This window comes from Coturnix japonica, chromosome 2 (assembly GCF_054131305.1).
Source record: "Coturnix japonica strain WE chromosome 2, WE-NBRP24, whole genome shotgun sequence".
In the NCBI taxonomy this organism is placed as follows: Eukaryota; Metazoa; Chordata; class Aves; order Galliformes; family Phasianidae; genus Coturnix; species Coturnix japonica.
The window spans coordinates 12,991,132-13,015,266 of NC_140664.1; the positions used below are offsets into that span (position 1 = coordinate 12,991,132).

Consider the following 24,135-nt stretch of genomic DNA (forward strand, 5'->3'; position numbering starts at 1 on the left):
AACAGTGAAGGCTTTGCAGAAAAAGAAAAAAAAGAAAAATGGGAAAAAAATAGAGGAGTGGGGGACAACGGTCCAAGGGGATGAAAACGGAGGGAAGGAAGAAAGAATGTATATGTGCATTATTGCTGAGAGTACGGCACTGAGAAAAGACTGGTATAGCATGTCAGCTTTACAGCAGGAAAGAAAACACTCATGGTTATGATGACAGTTACAGAAAGGGACTATTCCTGTGGTGCTAAGGACAGGTTTGCACCTTACATGTTTCCATTTCGAGTCACTATAAGTATTTCTGTTGTTTTTTTGGGGAGCATCTCAGTGCAATATTGGCACCTTGGTCCTTTGTCAGTGCTGAATGAGGATAGTTCAGCTTTGTGTTGGTCAGATAAGTGGTGTCTACTCAAAACACCTTGATCTCCTACAAACTCCTCATCCTCCAAGCTCTAGGTGAGATTTTGGTTGTAGAGAAGGAAAGATAGGGAGGGTTGCTTAGTGGTTACAGAATTATATAATTTACAAGCTGTAAAAGGGCTACATTAACATTTACAGAGACATGAACATACTCATGTACTTAACATTTCAGTGTTACCAGTAAGCCAGTAACTTGTCCATGTGAAGTGAATTCCACCAAAATACACATAGATGTGGAAACAGACTGCTTTCTTGATAAATACTTCTCTTTTACACAATAGTTCCAAGAACAGATGTAGAGAAAACAACTTTTTATCATTTTTCTTACAGTGATTCTGCAGATGATCAAAAGAATGTAAACTTAATAGAAGCAGAAAAGCCTAGAAATTGTCTCTAAATTTTGTGGCCTTTTGCAGAAATTTCAGACAGCCCGATGTTTTTTTTCTGAAAACAACCTTATACTGGATGGCAGCTGCCTTCTTATTTCTTTCTCACACCTTCTTTTACATCTTTTTCCTTCTTTTCATTAAGGATCAGTGTTTGGGGCTAACATTTTCTTTCCTCATGTCTTCACGTTTCATCACTTTTTCCCAAATTGTAATGTAAGCCTTCCATGTCTGTTCCATTCATTTGGGCAATATCCTCATCAGTGCTTGTTCTGGCTGCTGAATCATTTTTTTGCTTCCGCCCAGCTTTTCCACAGATCTGCTGCCCAACTTTACCTTCTTGGTCGAATTTGTCACTTTTGTGGTTAAAACGTTTCCTAAGATAAACACTTCATTTTAAACTTCCTGTTTTCACCTCTATCTCAACTTAAATCTCAGAACTGAATCTGTATCTCTTGGGGATGCTTCTTTCACCAACTCGTTAACATTTATATTGTCCTTGACAATGCAACTGCGCCCTCAAATTCCTCATTATGTCCAGGTCTGTATCCTCATCTCATTCAAAACATTCTTCTGTGAAGGCCAGAAGAATCCTCCCCTTCTAATAAAGATGATGTACATGTTACCTATCAACATGGTTTTGCTATGAGGCAAAAATGCTAACTTACAGCAGCAGAAAAACTTGCCAAATTAAAATTCATTTCTTCATTCCAAGTTTTTTTTTACTGTGATCTGATTTATCTATGTCTTATCTTTGGGAGTTTCAGATGTTAAGGGCAAGAATTGACTTTACCATTGTACTGAATACCACAGCTGCTTTCTTTGTTCTTATAAGCCACTAAATAATGAGATACTCATGAAATTCTTAATGAGTGTTGTATTTTAATACCTTATCTGCTTTCACTGAGAGGTTTATCTAACAAGATCTTCCGGGAAGCTTCCACAAAGCAGAGTAATTTGTTTTTCCCCTTAACAGGTAATGATTGCCAGCTTAATGCATTGGTCTCTCATCACATAGTTATGAATTATCCATAGCCAAAAGCCCCTAATAATAAGTTCTAATCTTTTTAGGATGATAAGGTAGAAAATTAATGTGAACCTATTGCAAATAGAACTTGAATTCCATAAAAAGGAATAAGTTTTTATACCTTAATGCTTAATACCTCGGTGCTCTTTCCAGCTGCCAGCTTAGGAACTCAGTACCACCTGGTTTCACATACCTTATGTTTAAGGAACTTGTTAATAAAGTGTGCCCTACAGCTGAGGAAGCAAGAAGTGTGGAGCTGGAAAACATTATTTCTGCATGGACGCTGAAGATCCACTGTTATGGTCAAGAGCTGAACTGAAATTGTTTTGCAAAGGAACACTTGAGTATACATTTTCAAGTGCTAGCATTATTTTTGCTGACAAGTGAGAGTTAGTCAGTTAGTTGGACAAAAGTAGAAGGACTGCAGCAAGACAAACTCTGGTTTCCATTTCTATAGTGATCATAGAACACGTTGAAGAGGAAGATTTAACATATACCTTGGTCAGGAAATCTGAGAATTTGCTTCCCAAAGGGCAGGTATATCCCTTCCCTGATCAGCGAATGACTGTGTGACGTGCCAAAGGATTTTTAATTATCTGATATGATTTCAGAGATGTAGTGTTAATGGGTTACAGTCCACAGACATTACTACAAAGGGTGTTAGACTTAATGTTCACAAAGTCCCCTAAGTCTTTTTTTGTCCTAATTACATTTTCATTTTCTAGGAGCACTTGGTCTTTTTTTATTGCCACAATCCAGCAGCACTTTGTGACAAGGACTTCCAACAATCTGCTCCAAATGTTCCATCACAGTTTGTCATTGTGTTGGGCAATGTGAGTTATAGGTTGTCTCAGTAGTGTGGAATATTGCCTGTGTCTGGTAGAAGAGTTTGGCTGAGGGCTAGCTGAAAAATTAAATAGAGGTAGCCATGCAATGAAGAACTATTTGCCGACTTTGAATGGAATTAATCCTCTTGTGATAAATACTGCAGAATATGGTGCACATCTGAGGAGGAAGGCAAAGAAAGCACTTATCAGCATGCCTTTGTTTTCCAGATCTCTTCATCCCTCATGCAAGCTTAAATTTTCTCCTTCATCCTGACTAACAGTGTTGAGCTTTGCTAATACCAAATTTACATTTCATTACCTTTTTTGATAATTAGTCTGTGGGTAATTTGAAGGTTGATTAGTTTTTCGTTACCTGTGATTACAAACAGGGACTCTTCAATGTTGCTTTAGTGCCAGTCTGTCATGCCAGTGAGGAATAATTTAGAATCTCTTGTAATTGAAGATAGCCACTGATGGATTGGTAATATATCTGATGGATGGACCTAATACCAACAAATAATGGTCCATGAACTGCTCTCAGTGGCAGGGCATTTTAGTTCAGTTAATTACCATTTATTATTAATCAATTGCAAATAACCAGCACACATAGTCTTCATTGACCTGTAAGAGCGATCATTATTTTGCATAACATAATGCTTCCTTTAATCCCTTGGCTCCTGACAGAAGACACAGTTTTGTTTCTGATCCTCTCCTGATTCAATCTGAATGGTGATAGAGTGGAAGCTGTAGTGCTCAAACAGGGCTTGGGTGATGTCTTTCAAAATCTTCTGACTGTTCGTAGTGTCTGCTATAGACAGCAAGCAGAAAACAAACAAATTGAATACAGTGTAATAGTTTAGAGTGACAGAAACCATTCACAAACAGCCTAGCACTTCCACAAAGCAGCTGGTTTTGAGCAATGTCCCTTGCCCTTTCCATCCCTCTACATGGCATCAAAGGTATGTTCATTTGAATGTGGCTAGAATACGCAACTGTGGCAAGACCCACCTTTAAGCATCAAAGAAATTCAGTTTGGCAGAAGGTAAGTTCTGGTCAAAAGATTTGTTCACCAAGTCAGGGAGCAATAACAGTGCTAAATGATTGGGAATAGACCTTCTCTTCCAGGGAAGGTGGGACTTCATGGGGACTTTGCCTGTGGAACACTACATAAGTGAAGTTTTCTCACACGAACTGTAGCAGGTACAGGTTGTAAAAAGCGAACAGACAGATGAGAAAATTGATGTGGATAATGGGCAATTTGTCAACAGGGATAAAGATATTATTAATAAGATATCATTAAAGAAGAAATGTTTGCCCTGGAGTTACCCCTATGCTCCAAACTATTTTTTAGGGATTGTTTTACAGCTGGAGAGGCATCAGGAATGCAGATTTGCCCTGTATGTTTTTGTTATAGCAATCAACAGTTTTCACATTTGACAAAACAACTCCAAAATCAATTTGATATTCTGAGAATAGTCTGGTCTGGGTCTAATTCTTTTAATTTATTTAAAGAATGCTGTAGTTTACCTCCTTGTTCCACAGCCTCGGCAGTTCCAAGTTTTATGTTAACTACAAGTCCCTGTTGTTTTGGCAGGATTTCTGAGAGGAGGATTTGAAAGCTTTTCATTTTACTTTTCTTATTTTTCCACTAAAACGATGACATTTATTTTAACAAGCAACAGACATACAGCCAGTGGTACCAATCAGAAGTACCTGACCTTTCCCAGGCAGCTGCTGAATACTTCCTCCCTGTTTACAGAAATTTACTGACCTGTGGCCACGTGAGCAGATAGAATCGTTTGATTCATTGTCAGAGACCAAAGATGAAGGTTGTGAACAGACTCCACTTTCTCAACGGCTAAAATTCTTGCTTTCACTGCATCGTAAGAAAGTCCTTTCTCTGTTCCTTAGAAATTGTGGAGAAAGAAAAAGCAAACAAATTTTAAGAGGGAAGAAATATAATCATTAGAGGGAAACGCATCATGAACCTTTTTTCAATTTTAAGTTCAATTTTTATTAAAACACTCTGCCTTTGGAAGCCCGTTTATTTCTGAGTTCAGTGTAAACTTCATTTCTATCCTTTGTTTTATACTTCTCTATGGAATCAAACATGCCCATGTTAGGAGGCATTCTATTGGTCCTATTTGCATAGGGAGGTAAACTATTTAATCAGATCATGTCTCGATTCAGCACTGATGTCTTTTGTGAGTGCTGATTTTATGGCCTCACCTGAGCATCTCTGAGGAATTTTGTCCTCCATAAATGACTGAGCAGCATCAGGAAGCATCAGGTTAATGGAGAGGCAAAGACAAATATTAAAATGATTTGCCCCAGGAATATTAAATTAGACAAAACAAGATTACAGGTCTAGTTAATTAGTAGATAAGTGATTGTCTTCTTAGATGGGCCTTTGTACAAAATAGGATAATGACAATGACAACCCTTATTCAGGGTTATTCAGAACGAGGACCCATCTGACAGAGCTAGTTGCAACATGAAATTCAGAGTTCAGTCCAAATTTGCCCAAAGAATTGAATTATGGGTCTTCCCTGTCATGAGACATGGGAATATTAAAAGTGCACCTTTATGCCTACTTGAACAACTGTGTTCATCATGCTTTGACTGGATCAGTAAATTGACAAAGTATTTTCAATGACACCAATTATGAAGTATAAAAATGATAAGTATAGTATTGATTAATTGGGTCTTTCATACCATAACTGATGCTAATAAGCCACTAACTCCAATATCCAATTTCTCTTTGGAAAATTCTGGGCAGAAATATGCTACTTAGGAGGCAGGAGACTGGCTTCACAGAATTCCCTGGAGTTCAAGCTTGAAGAGGCTTGTGGCACAGAGGAGCAAAGCATTTGCATGTGAGCGCTGCTTACAGCATCTGGCAATCACTGCTCTGAGAAAGAGATCCCTGTACCTCAGGGCTGCCAGGCCTCCTCGGTAGTCTAGTTTTTCAGTAATCAAGAGATCTTCTGATTTGTCAGCAGCCAAGATACAGCCAGCTGCTGCCTTCTATCCAGGTACACTTCTACACAAATGTAAACTATCTCACAGTCACTGAAAGAAGATCAATACTAGAATGTAGCTTTACTGTAAAACAACGTTGAAAATTTCCTTTCCTGAAGCAGCAGTAGGGGAAAAATGAAAGAGAATTAAATAGCCATGCAGATTGTCACATTGAGTAACTTGTATACATTCAAAACCTGCATTATTTTAGCTACTTTTCCTTTTTAGCTTAAATCTTCATAGCTGAGAAAGAGGTTGCACTGCATTATTCAGTGTGTAAGGAAGGCAAAAACATGCATCTGTGACTTGCTCCAGACGTTTGGCCTTGCACATCAAATGTTCAGACCCATAGCTGGCAGGATTAAATATTACTGAGTATAGTTCTTGTTGCCTTCATGTTGATGTGCTGGGAATTGTCTATTTCCTTGCACACAAACGTGACTGGAAAGCTCCATCAGCTTGCTTTTCTGGATGGGCATAACTGAAAATCTTCGAAACTTCTGTCTCTTGCACCCTGTCTGTTTTACAGACACGGTTCAAAGAACAGCCTTTCTCTTTTCTTTGGTCTTTTTGGCAGACTTGTATTTCACATGGGTAAAGGAATTACACAGTGAACAAAGCAAGTAGACATCTTTGCTGAAGGGATGATATAAAGTAATGTTATGACAAACTAAAGCTTTAGGAATACACTGGGGGTTTGTTAATTAAACACCAATAGACCAATTTTTACAAAAATTGGAGTGTGTAATTTTTCCAGTGTAATGGTAGAGAAGAGTTTGGATTAAAATTTTAATTAGAATTATAGCATGATCACAGTTATGAGAGTTGGAAATTGATAGAGAGGCATTCTATTATGGTTTTGTGAGCAAGCGCAAGAAATATGGAGTGACAGAGAGAAGAAACAAAATATAACAATTGAGTCTGGAATCAGGTCCTACCTTCCATTAACACAATCAAAATATCCCTTAACATGGCGATGGTGGTTGCCAAAACAAAGATGGAAAACACAAACGTGCAGATTGGATCAGCTATTTTGTATTCTGGCTAAAAAATATGAACACAACACTCTGTTAATTTCATTTTTGTTGGTTATTGCCAATTTTAATTAGTTAATCTGGAAGAACAATACATTCCATTCTTTTAGTACAGAATCAGTGTTGACCTCGTTTGCCAGTTAGTGCAGGGGGCGAAGGTGCTACGAGTGAATAAAGAGAGAGGCATAAAAATATCCTTCATTCAGTTTAAACACCAACAAGAAACTGTGACACTCCCAATAGCCTTTTCAATTCCCAAGAACGAGTATAATTGTCCTTAACTAAATTAAAATGTGTATCATTAAAACACAGAAAATATTTACACAGAACCCAGTTTTACAATGCTGTGAAAAAAAAAAAATCGTTATCCTTAATTGCAAGGACAGCAAGTGAACTAATGAAACTAACCTTAAAGAAGATGATAAGTGCACTAATTAGCACACTAACACTCTGGAATAAATCCCCAATGGCATGCACAAAGGCTGCACGCAGGCTGGCATTGCTCAGAGCTGGCTTTTCCAGAGGGGCCAGCGTGGTTTCCCTGGCTTGTGCCCCATGGCAATGCCCATGTCCAGTCTGGTGTAGAATCAGGCTTAGTCTGCAAAAGATATAAAATGCTGAGGTTACTGTGTCTTTGAAAGCAGTGACATCACACACGTCATTACCTCTTTCATTTCTGAATGCTGAGCAGTACAATCAGACACACTAGGTAATAACACAGAGTGGCTAAGCAGATAATTGCTAATTTTTTCACTGTTTTGCATACAAACAGAAAAGTCTATGAGCAGGAATTAATGAGAACTGATTTTCTATAGAGTTCTTGAATCTTCTGATGTCTAATAAAATATGAGACAGAAACATATATGCATTTTTTTTTTTTCATAGAGTTTCCATGTTTGTAATTTCCCTCCTCAGTTTGGCAGCAAAGAGAAAGTAGGAGAGCAGTGGAATCTCTCTTCTCTATCCAATTCATACTCTCATAAAACTCATTGCAAACTTGGTATTTTTGAGATCAATATCTCTCCATTGTCTTTTACTGAAATACACCAGCAGATTCCCTGTTCTAAAGTTATTTGGAATGGAAAACAAGGTAACTTACAGGATATTGGCGCACACAGCACAAGCAGAGGTGGTGAGCATCACTGCGGCATCAATATCATAATCAGGGTGTAGCAGCCTCATGATAGCCAAATATGTCAGCACACCAGTCACCATCCAAATGATTATCATAGCCATCAAAGCTCCCAGAATTTCTATGAATTTTAAAAATCTAATTTTAACAGAAATGGTAACAGAAGCACAAGAATTATGAAGAGTTTGATGTTAGTTATTCCAAGTTTGTGGAAAGAGAGCCGAGAGAATTACTTCTGTCTAAACAGATAGGTGCACAGAAAGAATGGGCCACGGCATATTTTGGTCATAGGCAAATCCAGTGGCTGTCCTGGACAACCCTATGCACATGGTGGCCTTTCTACCTTCTTCTTTTGTCTGCTTCCCAGTGTGGAGCTTATGGAGTACTTGGAGCAATTGAAAAGGACTGTTTCAGTAGCTTTGGGTGGAGTAAAAGGAACAGGAATGGGAAGAAGGAATAAAAGAGCAATTCTTTTACATCCTGTGTACTTGCCTGGCCCAGCCAATGTGTTGTGAGGGCTGAGGAACCAGCCCTCCTTCTACAGTGAGATTAGCTCAGTCAGAGGAGTAGATGTGGGAGGGAAAGAGAGAGACATGGCTCACTCAGACCTGCTGGAAGACATAACGCCCTCCAACAGTCTCCCTTATTTCTGTCCACTTCTCTTCATTTCACAATGCAGAAAACCAATGAGTGCCCCCAACAAGGCCAGCAAAGCCCCTCCTTCCTCTCTCCTGAGACTTGTTCCAACCAATGCCACCAGTGGTGATAAGGACAAAATAATTTTCTTTTGTCCCCGGGGCAGCAAAATTCAATTTTGTCTCTATTGGCTCTGAGTTGTGCTCAAGTAAATCCGAAGTCCCCAAGGCCAACGTTTATTAAACTGCCATAGGCAAGGTCTGGGGATGTTTATATGAACGTGCAGAATATTTTTTACAGGATGTGGAACTAGTAATTGCCATGTGACTTGAATAGGTAAATGCAGCACTTTATGAGCACAACTGACAAAATTTCAAGGGAAATGAAAATTAACAGTAAAGAAGTAGAGAGCCATATAGAACAAATCACTTGCATGGACCTCTGCTGATAATCTGTGAAAGTAGCTAAAACTCAGTGTACAGTTTTGAATATATTTTAATGACAGACACAAATTCTGCATCGGTCTGGGCCTCAGATGTTTATCAATAACTATTTTGTCTAAAAGCAATGATTAATGAATGAAACTGCAACGTCCGGGAAGTCTAGTTTTAATTAAAAGGACATCATAGAGAAAAGTGGTGTTTAATATTTGTGGTGTTTATATTTTCGAAATTGCAGAATGAAACCTTGCAGACTTGGCCCAGAGGAAGGTGCTGATAGCTATTTAGGAGCCAGCAGCCTTTGTGAATGTGCCTGTACCCGTGTATGTACTACACCACTGTAAGTGCTAGATCATCTTTACATTATTTTTCAACATAGAAGCTTAGCAAAATCCCAGCAAATCTTCCAGACCAGTTCTATAGCACTAAACATTTTACTTTAAATATTCTGTTAAATTTCTTCAGGACTGCTAGCACCAGCAGAGTACAGCATGTGATACCAAGGGATTGCTTGGGAAACTTTTGACTGTAAGGGAAAGAAATTGCAGCTGAAGAGAACTTTCCTATGTGGTGGTAAGTCTGACTCATTCATCAGCCTCATTCAATGCCATGCTTCTAACCTTGCTGTTGAATGTAGCTGCATACCCAAAGGATTGTGTAGGACGGCTGTCCTGACTTGTTCTGCTGCCTGGCTTAGTACACCCAAGGCATTCAGGTGGCTCCTGCTAAATCTGAGCCCTGTCATACAGTTTTGTGTGACAAAGCCAATCTATCAGTCTGAGAAAAGAGGCAAAATGCTTCCAGTGCCACAGAAAGCTGCAAGACTAGCAGTCAGTACTCAGTGACTGCTACCCACCTGACTGCTCTCAGCTCCTCTGATAAGGCACCCACCTGCACATTAAGCTGGAAATACACTTGGGAAATCGAGCAAGAAACATAACTATCTATATATATATAACTATATAACTATCACAGAATGAAACTAAATGGGCAGTGATAATGGATATTGGATGCAGTTCTCCCATTTGCTACCTGCTCGGTGCCACCCAAAAGTCAGCTGCTTGGTGGGAGGCTTGGAGGCCAGCCACAGCGAGAAGAGACTGATGAGGAAGCTTGTGAGGTCCACCAGGATGTGTGCTGCATCGCTCATCACCGCCAGGCTGCCAGCGATCTGCCCACCTGTGGGATGAACATGTCCCTGTCATGGCTCTGCTCAGGTGTTGAAGCCAACTGGATCAAACATGGGATCTAGGGTATATTTTGTTTTCACGGATTGTACCCATGACTCAAAACTCTTCATAGATTGCTTCATTTTGTACTTCATTCATGCAATGAAAGGTACAAATTAATAAAAAGATATTTGTCCCAGATACATAACAGAGTGTCGTAAGGATAAGAGCTGTGGTTCACAACTGCTGTGTTTATATTACTATTGGACTACTTTACTAAAACTACTTTAATGTCTTTATTGGTGAAAGCCAGGCTTAGGCATCACATTTCCAGTACCCTTCCACTGTGGTATTTCAGATTGCTGAAATTGTATGTATGCACAAAAATTCAATATTATGTTGTTTATGGAATTATTTCTCTATTTATAACAGGAAAGATGCATGTTACTCCTAATGACTGGATGCCAGACCTTTTGTTTGTCACAGGCAAAATTAAAATAGGAATAAAAGGGAAGTTTCCAGCATAAGAGTTGTGATAAACAACCAGCCATATTAGCAAGGGCATGGAGAAAAATGTCCTGTTTGCAGGACTAATCTACCATTTTGCAGCTGTAATGCACGATTTAATTTTGCTGTTGGAGCTGAAAAAATGTGGCTGAATGTCATTTTACTCTGGGAGTGAGGAGGGTGATTTTCATGTGAATTCTGAAATCGCATTTCTTTTACCCAGCAATCCAAGTGCTGTTTTGCCAAGTACTTGTAACCATGTCTCAGGGCTAAAGGCAAAGCCAAAGAAACTGAAGATTATTCTAAACGAATCCCAGCTGCCAGTGGCTTCAAGAAAAGACACAGACCACAGGCAGAAAGCTGTCCTGCCAACTCGGTGTAGCAGGGGAATGTTTTCATCACAGATGTAAAATAATGGGAATCGTGAAATGATAGAGACAAAACATCTAGTTTCTGCATCTGACAATGTATTTCTGTCCTTCTTCAGTTTAATTAACTTCAACTCACTCACTTCCCTTGACCAGAGCCCAGATGAAAATAAATGAATCCTGAAAAAAAACTGTAATACCCCAAACGCTTCTTTCAAACCCTCAGCAAAATACCACTGTCTAGTGGACATGTAGACAAATCTCATTTCCTTATAGATGTAAAGTCTTCATGCCAGCAAGATGCACTACCTGTTTGATTTCCTCATATTCAGATTTTACACTGGAATGCATTATGCTGTGTGATATGCCACCCCAGCAAAATGCTCATCACATGTATAAGGAACATATTTATTTTGTTTCTTCTGTTGCCTCCCTATACATTCCACTTACAGCTGCCTGTGAGTCACCCCCCAGAAGGGAAAGGGAAGGACTGTAGAATTTTGCTGCATCCCGTTCCCCATAGTAAAATGTAAATTCAATGACATGAGGATTTCCCAGAACATAAGCAGATGTAAAAGAGCATTCATTTTTTGGTCATTACATAGACCAGACTTTCACTGTTTGCAGGGCAGCTCTTTCACAGGTGGAAAACAGATCTACACAGCAGAGGGAAGCAGGCTTGTCTGACAGAGCACAGATGTTAACAGCCAGGGCTTTCAGCAAACAAACACGTAGAGCACGAGCTGCCTGCAAAGCCCTATTGCATTTTAGATTATGTATTTCCATGTTCTTGGGACAACCTTACAAAAGCTTTCTTCTAGCCTGCTGTCTCTGAAAAAATGTTGGGAAATTATTTTTTTATGTATTGCAGCCATAACTGATGCCTTGGGTGAGTTTCTGAGATCTCAGTCCATTTATCTTAGCAACTTGGTCAAGTCTTTATGTTGCTTTTTGACATGATAACACACACTAGGTTTGTTTCTCTGTCCAAGTGGAAAAAAAAATACTTTGAAATTCATATTTGGTCCTTAGCCACTAAAAATCCTTAGACAGTACTTTTGTATCAGGGCTGTACACAGGGTGTCATTGGCTTGACTGATATCTCCAGATCTCTGGAGATCGCAGTGGAATTGAATTGGGAGAAGAGAAGGCAGTCGTCTTTCTGATATAGTTTGTGCAGCAGGCTGGGCCAGCAGTGCCCCTTTTGGGAAAGCAATATGGGACAGCACAGATGGTTTGAGTGAAAAAAAAAGCAACATGGCAGGAAATATCTAGGGGTTCATTGAAACACAATTTGTCAACATCATTGAGACTGATGTACCTTTGTTTCTTGTTTATCATCATAATGCTAGAGAAGTTGTTTGTCCCTAAAACTAAAAGGAAGGGGGACATCTTGTTTGCTCTCAAGAGGAAAACCTGTGTGATGCTTACAGGCTTTTACTGCTCTGTATCAATACTCCCAACAAGTGGCCTTTATGAGTTACTATTACTCATCATGGCTGTTTATAGCTTTGCATACCACAAAGCAGTAGAAAATGCCAGTCATTCTCTGGTCAATCATCAGGCACATGCTGTCTAGCCCAGTGATTAAAAAAATTAAATGTGTGGTTCATAATTACAAAAATCTCCATAGATTGCTGTCTGTAACTGCTGTTAATAACTGGTTTGTCAAAGTTTAATGGTCTGAAGCAAAATGGTCTTCAAGCCTGTTACTTAAGCTGTCACTACAAAAAAGCTGTATGATTCATTAAGCAAAATGAAACATTTAGTTAACGTATCATCTGTCCTTCCAATTATCCTCTAGCATTGCTGCATTCACCAAACTTAGGCCTGCTGATTACATGGTTTTGCTAATAATGCATTTCTTCTGGCACTGGAAATTGCTGCATGGAGATTAGTGGCATGCACCAATTTTCATGGGCAAAATGCACACAACCTACAAATAAGAGGGCTTCATGCAGAAGAAACCTGTGCAAAGAAAGAGACAGAGAAATCTCTGCTAGGTTTGGCAGCCAAGAGCGAAGACAGAAACGCAATGACTCCATCAGTGCTTCCAATTCTCACTCGTGAGGAAGGCAAAGACTTTCTGTTTTGTTTTCATGGGGCTCCATATTCAGGCTCTGGGAAAACATGGGTTTCAGAGACCTTTCTGGCTGATTTTTTCATACCCTTGGGATACATGTGGCAAAGACCTGTGGGATTCCTCATGGGATTCCTTATCTCACCACAGAGAAGGGGAAATTAAAGAGCCATCAACTATCATGTGTTTATCAGTATTACAGAAGCAATGCAGAGGGCAGATCAGGAGACAAAATGAAAGCAAACTCTTCAGGAGACAGCCAAAACCTTGTATTGGATGTTGTAGGATAGGTCAAGAAGTGAAAGCTAATTAGACAGGGAATAATCATCCATTGATCCAGAGGCACAGCAGCAGGCCAGTTTAAGAGATAAACGTGCTCTGGTATAAATACATTGACTTAACTGAGGAAAAGCAGATGGTGAATCTGGCCATGGATTTCCTTGGACTTTTGCATTTAATATCAGATCCTGCTGCAAGCGACCCTCTCCAGTGCTGAAGGCTCATTGGCCTGAATAAATATGCAAAATCCTTTTATCTTTTCCAAGAAAATGAAATTAAATTATTAAGAATCCTTTTGTGACATGATGCTGAGACATGGTAGCCACTTTTTTCTGAACTGAAATACCTGAGAGAACAGTTGAGGCCATTAACTGATCCTCCTAGACCTACCTTATTTTGTTAATTTAACTAGAGAAAAGAAAATTATTCCTTTAAAGAGTGGAAAGGAAGGGGTGTTACTTGATCCCAGGTGGGGTCACCTCTGTGCAGTGGGGGTCACTGCAGGCAGAGTGAATGCAAAAGGGCAAGAGTACAGATGTACTGGGCATACAACTGAGCTCCCTTTGAGCAAAGATACTCCCCTGTAATCTCAGCAACCATGAAGATGATGCAAATTACTGATGCTGTATAGAGCTTCCTCCGTGCTTGGTGCTGCTCCCTTTTCCTGTTCTCATAGGCCTGTGAGTATCCATGACAGTGATATGCTTGACTAGCTTCAGCATTTTCTTCTTCCCGCTGCTGCCTCTCTTCATTGAAATTCTTCTGATGCCAGCTCAACCTTTGGGATTGAAAGGAACAGAAGGTTAAAAAAGAAAAACCCCAGTTATTCTGGCATCTAACCCTGCAGCCCCAGAAAGTATGTAATTAATGCTTCTGTAGGATAAAAGCAGCACTGGGAACAGTGGTTCATCGAGGAGGCTTGCTCATGCAAGCAGGACTCTGTGGGAGGGAGCTGCACATGAAATGAAGCTCTGGCAGTGTTTCCAAGCTCTCCAGGCTCTCCTACATCATTTACCAGTTTATGAAGCAGAGGGTGACTTTCTCTGGCTTGTGTACATTGTGCACATAATGAAAAAGGTGACAGAAAAGAAAGGACTCCAACTGCTCAGCACAAGAAATTCAGAAAGTCATACCTGAGGCAGATACCAACCAAGTTCAACGTAGCATGGAGGTAATTCTGTGGGAATTTTTTGGTTTTCTATTTCCAACAGCTTTATTACGAAGACAATGCAAAAATATATTTTTTAAAATCTTTTATTTTGTTAATATAATTGACTAAAGCTATTTCTTTCCTCTCTCTGCACGCAGAACTGTTTTATCTCAAATTTCCACTCAAGCACAAAAACTCTCCCTCTTCCAGCAGGGCCTGAGCATGGAAGATATTAGTTCAAAGGTTTCAAAGGCATTTAAAAAATCAAAGAAATCAATTCTTCAAAGCACGCTGAGCCCTTTGTGCCATGAAAAGGAGAAAAGTTCAGCAGAAGCAGCTCTCATAGCATCATCTTATCCCAAGGTAATTTCCCATCCACATCTGATCTGTCACAAAACCTCAGTGCTGTCCTTCTCAGGGCTTTCCTGGGAAATAAGGGATAGGAGAAGAGACACGCAGAGGCGTGATGCATTGTGGCTGCAGGAACTCCTGAATAACCATCACATGTGCTGCTTGCTTTAGGGCATCCCAGAGTTTATTCTTGGAAGCCTTAAGGTGGTTTGTTAAGCAAGGATGGTCCCACTTCTGTATCTCCCAACTGAGAAGAACCCAAATGGAAAACAAAAATAAATTAAAAAATCATTATGTCACTCCAGCTACAGCATTTGTGGCTGCTGCTGCTGCTCCTAAGAGTGCACTGCAGTATCCAAAGGTGAATTATGCCCAGATGGATATTTGTAATGTTTGTATAATCACATTCCAGCTATTTGCTTCCCTGCCCCTTGTAATGACAGCCTATTTTCCCCATTTAAAGGAGTAGAGACTTTTCTTCAAGACCTAGAAGAGCAGTTTCATCAGCTTCACGAAGGAGACACATGCTCTGGGGAAGTACAAGCATCTTTGTGACTTTCTGTGGTGTTTCTGTACTGCTGATGGAAGTGGAAAGTTGCCTGAAATCTTGCTGAAAAGAAGTTGCAGCAGTGGCTGCCAATCAGCAGTGATCAGTGTCAAGAAAAGATAGACACTGTAGTCACAAACCTTTCCAGCTGCCTTTTGGGCAGTTGGAGCAGCCTGCAATTGCTCCACTGGTCTCACCAGAGCACCGTACAGCCTTCATCCACTGATGAATAAGAATCAGCCCATTGGGTTCTTCAGCTCTTCATATACTCTTGCTCTATCTGATCAATAGCACTTTGTCTGCTTTCATGGCAGTCAGGCCCTGCAACTGTACATAATCAGTGTGAATTTGGATTTGTAAATATTTTTGAGATGTTCCAAGGCTTCAGCATGTTCCCCTGAGTCAGCTTGTTTCCCAGCTAGGTTAGCATGTGGTCTCTGTTTGCTCACCACTGATTCCCTGTGTTTGCTTCCAGGAGCCTGCATGAAAGAGCAATGCCCAATGCCTGGGAGACACTTAGTTTTCTCAGTCCTTTTTTTTCCCCCATGTTTTTCTTTATTTTCACCACAACAGCAAATAAATGGGAGCTGAGCCATCTGGGGAATGGGCTGCCCATATGGCAGCCAGGGTGCCTGCAGCCAGTCCTCTTCCAGTGCCTGAACTCTGCATTCATCAGACTCCTCGTGTGCACCGTGTCACTTGCACACAATGTTTTTGCTGATGAATTAGACTCAGAAGGTACCACAAACTGATTCCTTCCAGATGGCTGACTAAAATACTGTAGTTTTCTCACTCTCCCCAGGAGATCGGGGCATGCAAGGTTTTCTTTCTCGTGATCCCTCTCTGGAGTTAACTTCCAATGCTCTTCTGCAGTTTGCATGTAAAATTAATTTCCCCTTAACTTGATTTTCATCAGCTGGCACTGAATGTTAAAATCATCTTAACGACATGAGTCATGATCCTTTCAACAGCCTGTCAGGGCAGGGATGCCAAAATTACCCCTGCCAACTTTGGAGCCACCAAATCCTCTCCTTGCTGCTAACAAAGTGGGTCACTTTCTGACCTCCATCCCTTTTTTAATCTTCAGATCTCTCCATCAGAAAACAAAACCTCAGAGTTCTGCTGAGGGCTAGGAAAACACTGTCCACAGACCTGACTGAGCAGATGCAAAAGCAAATGGAGGCAGCATAAACCCATAAATGTGACACTTTTCTATCTAAAAGTGCCTAAGTAAAAGTGACCTTATTGGCAGAGGTGGTGAGCATTGCTGCTCCCTTTGAACTCACAGAACAGCTTCTGGTCCCACAAGTTAGGAAGGTTCCTGCCAGCTCTGGTGCATAACTGTTCATTTTATTTTATTTTTTGCTTCCGAGACCAGCCTGCCACTAATTAAAAGAATCTAAGAGGCAGTTTTGTAAAAGTGTGAATCAAAAGCTTAAGGTGCAGAGATCAGCTATGTCAATCTGTAAACCCCTCCTGAGTGCTTTAGAGCAAGATGTAGCCTTTGAGCATCAGATCTCCGCTTCAGCACACTGCAACAAGAGTTCCAGATTAAAAGATTTTTGATTTTTTTTTTTTTCTCCATTTCAAATTCTCTTTCCTTTAAAAAAGACGGCTGGGGAAAACATCAGAGAAAGGCACCTACTGAGTCATGTGTATACGGAGGGAAGAAAATATTAATACATATTGTAAATTCCACACAAATCATTAGCAAGAGCTTTTGATTGCAACTTCCCTTTGTTTGTTTTCACTTGATCTGTTGGGTGCTTTGATCTGACAAGAATAATTGCCATCCTAGACTGCTATGAGAACCCCAGTGACAAGAGCAAAATGTGGAATTATTGCACTTCCTGCAGGAGAGCACCTCTGTCACAAGGGACAAGAGTAATTTTTGGTGTCTGAAAGGGTATGAAAATGCCTTCAGAGATAAAAATTATCTAAGCCATAGTCACATCACTTATGCTGACACAACTCTGATTTCAACTGAACATTTCATTCATCTTGAACATCTCTAAGTCACTTAATACCTTGTTTATAGCTTGTCCATTCAGATTCTTCTTTTCCTCCCACAGTATTTTGGGCACAAAACAAAGGCAATATTTCTGTATATGCACACATTTAGATGCCTATTAGATTGCAATTGCACCTACGATGATTTTATTTCGTCTCATTTTGAGAGTCTGAGCACGTGTGCATAAATCTGTTGTGAGCAAATTTCCTTCTGTATAAAATTACAACAGCTGTACAGAGTTAGAGCAAAAGTGTTCAGAGCCACATTTCCAAACTCTGTTGTGAGAACAAGGGGACACACACAGACAAAACAAGAAAGATGTCCGGAGTGCTGCTTCCCTGATGCTTCTCCCAGGCTGCACAAACCTGGAGGCTGGGAGCTAGCTGAACCACAGCTTGCTCCTAACAGCCCTTCACAGACCTTTCCTCCAGGAACCACAACAACTCAAGGCACACTGAGCTGGGAAGCAGCTCCACAGAGAAGAACCTGGAAATCCTGGTGAACAATAAATTGAACGTGAGCCAGTAATGTGACCTCGCTGCTATGAAGGCTAATAGTATTCTTTGCAAAATGTGGCTAGCAGGTCAAAGGAGGTGACCTGTCCCCCCTACTTAGCACTGGTAAGGCTGTGTACCTCGAGTGTATTCTGTTTTCTGGAGCCCCCAATAAGCAAGAGAGACATGGATACACTGGAGAGTCCATCAGAGGGCCACCAAGATGATGAAGGGACTAGAGCACCTCTCCTGTATGGAGAGGCTGAGAGAGCTGGGAGTGTTCTCAGCATCTCAAAGAGAAGAGGAGGCTCAGGGGGGTCTATCAATGTCTATCAGTACCTGAAAGGAAGGAGCAGAAGATGGACCCAGACTCTTTTCAGTGGTGCCCAGTACCAAGGCAAGGCAATGGACACCAAACGGAACACAGAAGGTTCCCCCTGAACACCAGGAAGTGCTTCTGTGCTGTGCAGGTGACAGAGTACTGGCACGGGTTGCCGAAAGGCTGTGGGGTCTCCACCTTGGAGATCTTCAAATGACACCTCAGCATGGCTCTGGATCCCCTGCTCTGTGTGTCCTTGCTTGGGCACGGGTTGGCCAGATGGACCCAGAGGTCCCTGACAACCTCATCCATTCTTTAAATCTACAGCTCTGTGAATCTGGCTGATTTAAATGTGGTTAGTTACACAGTTTAATTATTATTTAGATAAAAATAATGCAATCTTTGTTAGTCTTAAGCTGTCTGCCTGATGTTTGAATTAGTTCTACTGTTATAAATTTTGAATGATCATTCCCTGTTTACCTTTATCACATCAATCATGATTTTATGCATCATTGGTATCATATGTATCGTATATCAGCCTCCACCATCAGTTTCCTGAGACTGAGTTATTTAATTTGTTTCATAGCACTCAACATTTTGGTGCTAATTTTCTTCTTTTTCTGAGATGAAATGGGAATAACTGTACTATGGTATATGGTGTATGGCAGACACAGTTCTTCCTGCAGTGTCTTTATACCAGCTTTCATGAGGCCAAAAGCAATCACATTGGTTTTGATGAGATTGCCACAACACTGCTTTGTCCAGATGGCAAGCAAGTATGAAGGAGATAACCACAGGGCCTAAACCAACCTCTTTCCTAATCACTGACCTCCACAAGTCACTAAGAGTGGTGGAAAGCTTTTATTGGACCCAATAAGAGTTTTCATATCATTTGCAGGAAGATAGAAAAAGAAAAAAAATATTCCCTAAACAAACATAATAGAAAATCAGTCTCCACCCGATGACACTCCAAGCTCTCTTCAAACTTTTCATCTAGTGGTATGTGCCTGGATGACAGGAATCAAGTGCAAGCCTAAGCCTTCACCGATAGATAAGAATAACTACTGGTCAAGTTTAAATCATGTTAAAAGCTTCTACATCAAGATTAGCTCTAAAGTTTCTACACATCTTTCCTGCTTCCAGCATTGCCCTTTTTGTGCCTCTTTTCTCAGAGTGCTACTGTTATGCATCCTAGTTGAACATGGTAAGACTCAGATCTTCTGTACCTCATAGACCTCAGCAGTAATGTGGCATAGATGTCACGGTGATTTAGCAAAGAGCAATAAAACTGGATTTCCATCATGTGGGTTCAATGGCAGAAGTAAATGTAGAGGTTGGTTTTCCACTGTAATTCTATGTGTTTAGACCAAGGTCAGTTAAAGCTTTGAGTCTTTCTAGCTCTGCATATGCCAGTCTTTGCATTTCGGTTATAGCAAAATAAAAACAAAAACCTTGAGACAAGAAGCTTTGAGCTTTACTTGTTTGATGGTATTCAAATCACACTGTAATGACATATAAAGAACAAAATCAGAAATGCAAATCAAGCCAAAATCTTGTACACAGTGTAGCTGGCACAATCTGATATAAACCCATCGGTTTACAAAGTGTGATATTGAATATTTCTGTTCAACATTACACTGATCTATTACCAGCAAGAAATAAAATAGTCTGACCTGTCTTCATTCGTAGGGACCTGAATAATTTGGTCAATACATTTCTTAGTCTTTTAAAAGTTATTATCTAGATCACTTGATAAATAACAGACATATCAAATTATTAACTGTCTGAAGAATTTATCTTCCCACACTACTGTATCTACTGCTACAATAAAGTAGAAAACTATCATAGGCCTAATCTAAAGATAAGTGAATATCCTCTGATTTGACTTATAGACACCTTTTGAACAAGGCAGCAAGTTGTCAGTGCTCAGCTTCAGATTCTGTTGCAACTGTGATTAATATTCTTCTTGGAGAATGGTGAGAAGTTGGATACTGAGTTGGATATTAGGAAAAAATTCTTCTCGGAAAGAGTGGTAAGGTATCGGAACAGGCTGCCAAGGCGGAGGCTGAGTCACCAGCCCTGGAGGTTTTTAAAAGAAGAGATGTTGCACTGAGTGATGTGGTCTAGAATGATCACAGACATGGGTTGATGATTGGACTAGATGATCTTATTGGTCTTTCCAACCTTTATGATTCTATGGTTCCATGATTCTAAGTGGATTGTGTCATCTGTCCTGGGACGAGGTCTGTTTAATATCTTTATCCATAACCTGGAGGAGGACATAGAGTACACCTTGACCAAACTGAAGGATAATTCCAACCCAGAGGTGCAACTGAGCTGTTAGTTAACCTATGAAATTCAGCAAGAATGAGTGCAAAAGCCTACATTTGGAACAGACATTTGAGACTACATATAGAATACTGTGTACAGTTTTAAAGACACCGGTGCAGGGTGAAAAAACAATAAAATGATAAGAGATTAACTGATGGCCACCAAGATGGTTGGAGGCTGGAGCATTTGCCATGAGGGAACTGAAGTTCCAGCCTAGAGAAGAGGTGGCTTCAAGGGAACCTAGTAGCAGCCTGCCAATGATTATTAAGAGGTTAGTGATAAGATAGTGCTTAGTTGATTTGCATGAAGGAAAGATGAGGACAACAGCCATGAACTGAAACAAGAGGATGGAGACCAAATATAAGAGGAAAAAATTATTGTGACAATAATTCAGTATTGGAGCAGATTGTCCAGAGATGTTTTGCAGTCTACATCCTAAGAGATATCTTCAAGACTAGAACAGATAAAGCCCTGAGCAACCCTGTTTGATATCTGAGCTGACCCTACTTCGAGCATGAGGTCAGACCAGAGACCTCCTGAGGTTTCTTTCAGCCTGAATTATCCTGTGAGCCTACAGCTGATCTGATTTTCAGAGAGCTCAGTTAAAGACAGGCTCCTTTTAAGCATTTAAAGTTTGGCAAGGGAAATCTCAGCACATCCAAACCCACTTGTGACTACTGACAGTCTTGGCATGTCTAAAACACTCTTCCTCACAGGCTGTGCACAGGGAATGGGGCCTGTATTCAGATTTCCTACTCACATGATTGAGATAAAAACAGTTTTTTGTTCCCTGTGTATTGTAATAATGGCATTTATTAAAAAGAAAGAAACTGGGGGCTGGCAAAGAAAGAAGCAATCTGTGTGCAAAATAGATTCTGTTGAAAGCACTGGAGCTGTTCATTAAGCCTACACATAGGGAATGGAAAAATATGGTAATTTATACCAAAGGCTAAAATGAGCTTACTGCTACTGATCGGCTTAAGACACCTGAGGCTTTGCCCACTGCTGGTCTGTGCAAGCTTGATCCCAGCAGGCTGCATCCCCATTGATGGATGAGGAGGCAGCTGAGAGTTTATGAGTCAGGATTAAAGGGAAAATAGGGCTAGGTGACATAATAGTGACAATCTGCTATAGGCTACCTTACCAGGAAGATCAAGCAGATAGGGCCTCCATAGAAAGATAGGTACAGCCTTAGGTTCACAAGCCCTGGTTCTTATGGAGGACTTCAATCATCCTGCTATCTGTTGGAGGGACAACACAGCAGGACATAACAAATCCAAATGGTTCCTGAAATGTATTGATGATAATCTATGTGGATGAATAATCAGATCTTGCAGTTAATAAAACTTCACCTGATAAAAAATGACATAAGAGATACAGGAAAAAATGTCACACCTTGGTGACCTCCCTTTCCTAACAATCATTTCTGCCTCAGGACACCTTTCCCTGTACATTGTAAAGGTTTTGTCCAGAGATGCCCCTGTATCCAGAGGGGCCAAAGGACTTCAGCCACTAAAGTTGTGCCCACACAACTGCAAGCTATTGAAAAGACTCTGAGATACTTTAGTAACAAAAAATGAACTGTAGAATCATGTGGGATTTTTTAAAAACAGAAATATTACCATAAAAGTCATTTTGGAGAGTGTAATAATATTTAAATAATAACCCAGACATTCAAATGACTAAAATATGATGGAAGTGACTCCAGTATAAGAACATGGAGAAATGGATTTCCATTGGAACTGACAGCATTTATGCCAAGTTTCTGTCCCAGGCATCTCAGGAGAGCCAAGCAACAAATAACCTGAAAACCAGTGAGATAATGGAAATGTCAAGAGGTGCTAAGCTGTAACTGAACAGATAGTTAAAAAAATAAATGCTTGCTGCTCTGAGTCAAGAAGAAGAATGAAAATAAGTTTAACTGTAAAGCTGTTTTATGATTGACATTTGTACTCATTTTGAACCCAAGTTATAACAAATTTTATGTTTTCAGAGGGTCTTTCTTCACTTGGGCAGGCATTTACTCATAGGACCTCTGGCACATGAGAGGCACATCGGCTTCAAGCCTAATAGAGTATCCACATGAATAAGGTTTTGCAGGATCAAGTCCCCAGTAGCTTCACATTTCTTTCACAGCAAATAGAGTATTTAGACATTCAAGCATGAAGAAGCTTTGAATCAAACACGATGTCAATAGCACTATTATAATTCAGCCTAAAACCGTAACGTAATCCATGAGGTTTTGCATCTTTCAATAAATCTAGTCAGCTTATGAAATACATAGCAGGAGACACTTGCTTCAGCAATAGATAAGTTCAATCCATCACAGGTGCAGATACACCAGGCTGCTGTATGGTAAATACATCACACATTTACTAAGAAAGTTTGGAAATGAAAAAAATATTGAACAAAACATTTGGAAAGTAGTAAAAGCTGATCTCTATACATGCAGTGAAATTCCCCATATTTCAGCTTTGGTGGCCCATCTGCACATGAGTGACCTCATGTTTCTGACAAAGATAAAGCAATGGCAGAGAAGGAAGCACAGAGCTGCGTTACCTGTCTATGGCTAAGGAGTACCTCTTGGTGTCCCTCTCACTCACAAGGCACACTCGCTCAGGACCCTTTTTGGCAGCCATGAGGACTGTTGCTGGGGTTTTGCTTGCTTTTTTTCTCCCCCAAAAGTGCTACTTGCTCCGTTGGAGGTGGATGCAGGCAAAAACGTCCTTGGAACTTATTCAGAAGTCTCTGCCAAGTGGTTTTCAATGAAAAAGTTTTAATAATCTTCTCAATAAACCCACAGCAAGAGAAAGCAGCTTTCCTATTGCTAGTGGCGTCACTAACACGCCAAACAGTAATTCGCTGAGAATGAAAGATTGGAGGGCTTGAGCCTCTTTCCCTTTTTTCTTTTTTCTTTTTTCCCCCTTCATGCGTGACATGATTCCTGTCACGTGCTGAATAAGTGCTCTCGCACTGCTGACTCAGGGTCAGACCCTGACCCATCATGCACACTGATTTACACGTGCTGAAAGGGAGAGAGAAGGGGAATAAAAGCCTGATTTGCCTGGAAACAGTCAAAACACTGTTTGTCCATTTGCTTCCTCAGACTGGAAGGAAAGCACATCTTCCTCACCCTCACTGGCACAATCTTCCTTCTGCAGCTCCACATGAGTTTGGTCCAAGGAGGAGGAGAAGGTCTCACTGCAGCCTCATCTTGGGCACGGGCTGTGAAGCTGATGGTGAACTTTGTACTGGTGCTGCCAGCATCTTGCTTTATAGAAAGTAGTGGAACACAGACTAGAAATGTGCAGTGAGCAAATGCTTTTTATTATATTTTTTGCCATGAGTAGCCTAGTTGGTACGCAGTAATCAGGGATCTCCCCTCCTTTTGCCCAGCCTGCAGGACATATGTACACATACCCTGCCTGAGGTTCCTTTGTGGAGAAGGCTCTGTACATCATATCCGTGAAAAGCTTATTTTTATGGCATCCGCATATTGCCTTTCATGTGTCAGCTGTGCCAGCACTTCCCCAGAGCCTGTGAGCTCAAGTATCTTGAATGTACTTTTCAACAGCCACCAGAAAGTGATAGAAATATGCATTTTTTTCCCTACAATTT

At 40.5% G+C, this 24,135-nt stretch overlaps 1 protein-coding gene across 1 annotated transcript; it reads right to left on the reverse strand.

Moving 5' to 3' along the window:
* Nucleotides 1-704: 704 nt before the first annotated feature.
* SLC30A8 (solute carrier family 30 member 8) lies at nt 705-23,300 on the reverse strand. The gene is made up of 8 exons (XM_032442889.2): nt 23,077-23,300; nt 13,884-14,092; nt 9,944-10,090; nt 7,803-7,956; nt 7,112-7,301; nt 6,608-6,713; nt 4,420-4,554; nt 705-3,456 (listed from the first exon to the last, which is right to left on the reverse strand). The coding sequence occupies exons 1-8, from the start codon at nt 23,154-23,156 to the stop codon at nt 3,311-3,313; spliced, it is 1,167 nt and encodes a 388-aa protein (XP_032298780.2). The 5' UTR covers nt 23,157-23,300; the 3' UTR covers nt 705-3,310.
* Between the last annotated feature and the right edge of the window lie 835 nt (nt 23,301-24,135).

Coding starts and splice junctions, on each gene's coding strand:
- SLC30A8 (XM_032442889.2), bottom strand. CDS start 23,156: ATGGCTGCCAAAAAGGGTCCTGAGCGAGTGTGCCTTGTGAGTGAGAGG. Junction 10,091..13,883: donor GATTACAGGGGAGTATCTTT/GCTCAAAGGGAG, acceptor TTCATCCCACAG/GTGGGCAGATCGCTGGCAGC. Junction 4,555..6,607: donor TTTGATTGTGTTAATGGAAG/GTAGGACCTGAT, acceptor ACAATTTCTAAG/GAACAGAGAAAGGACTTTCT.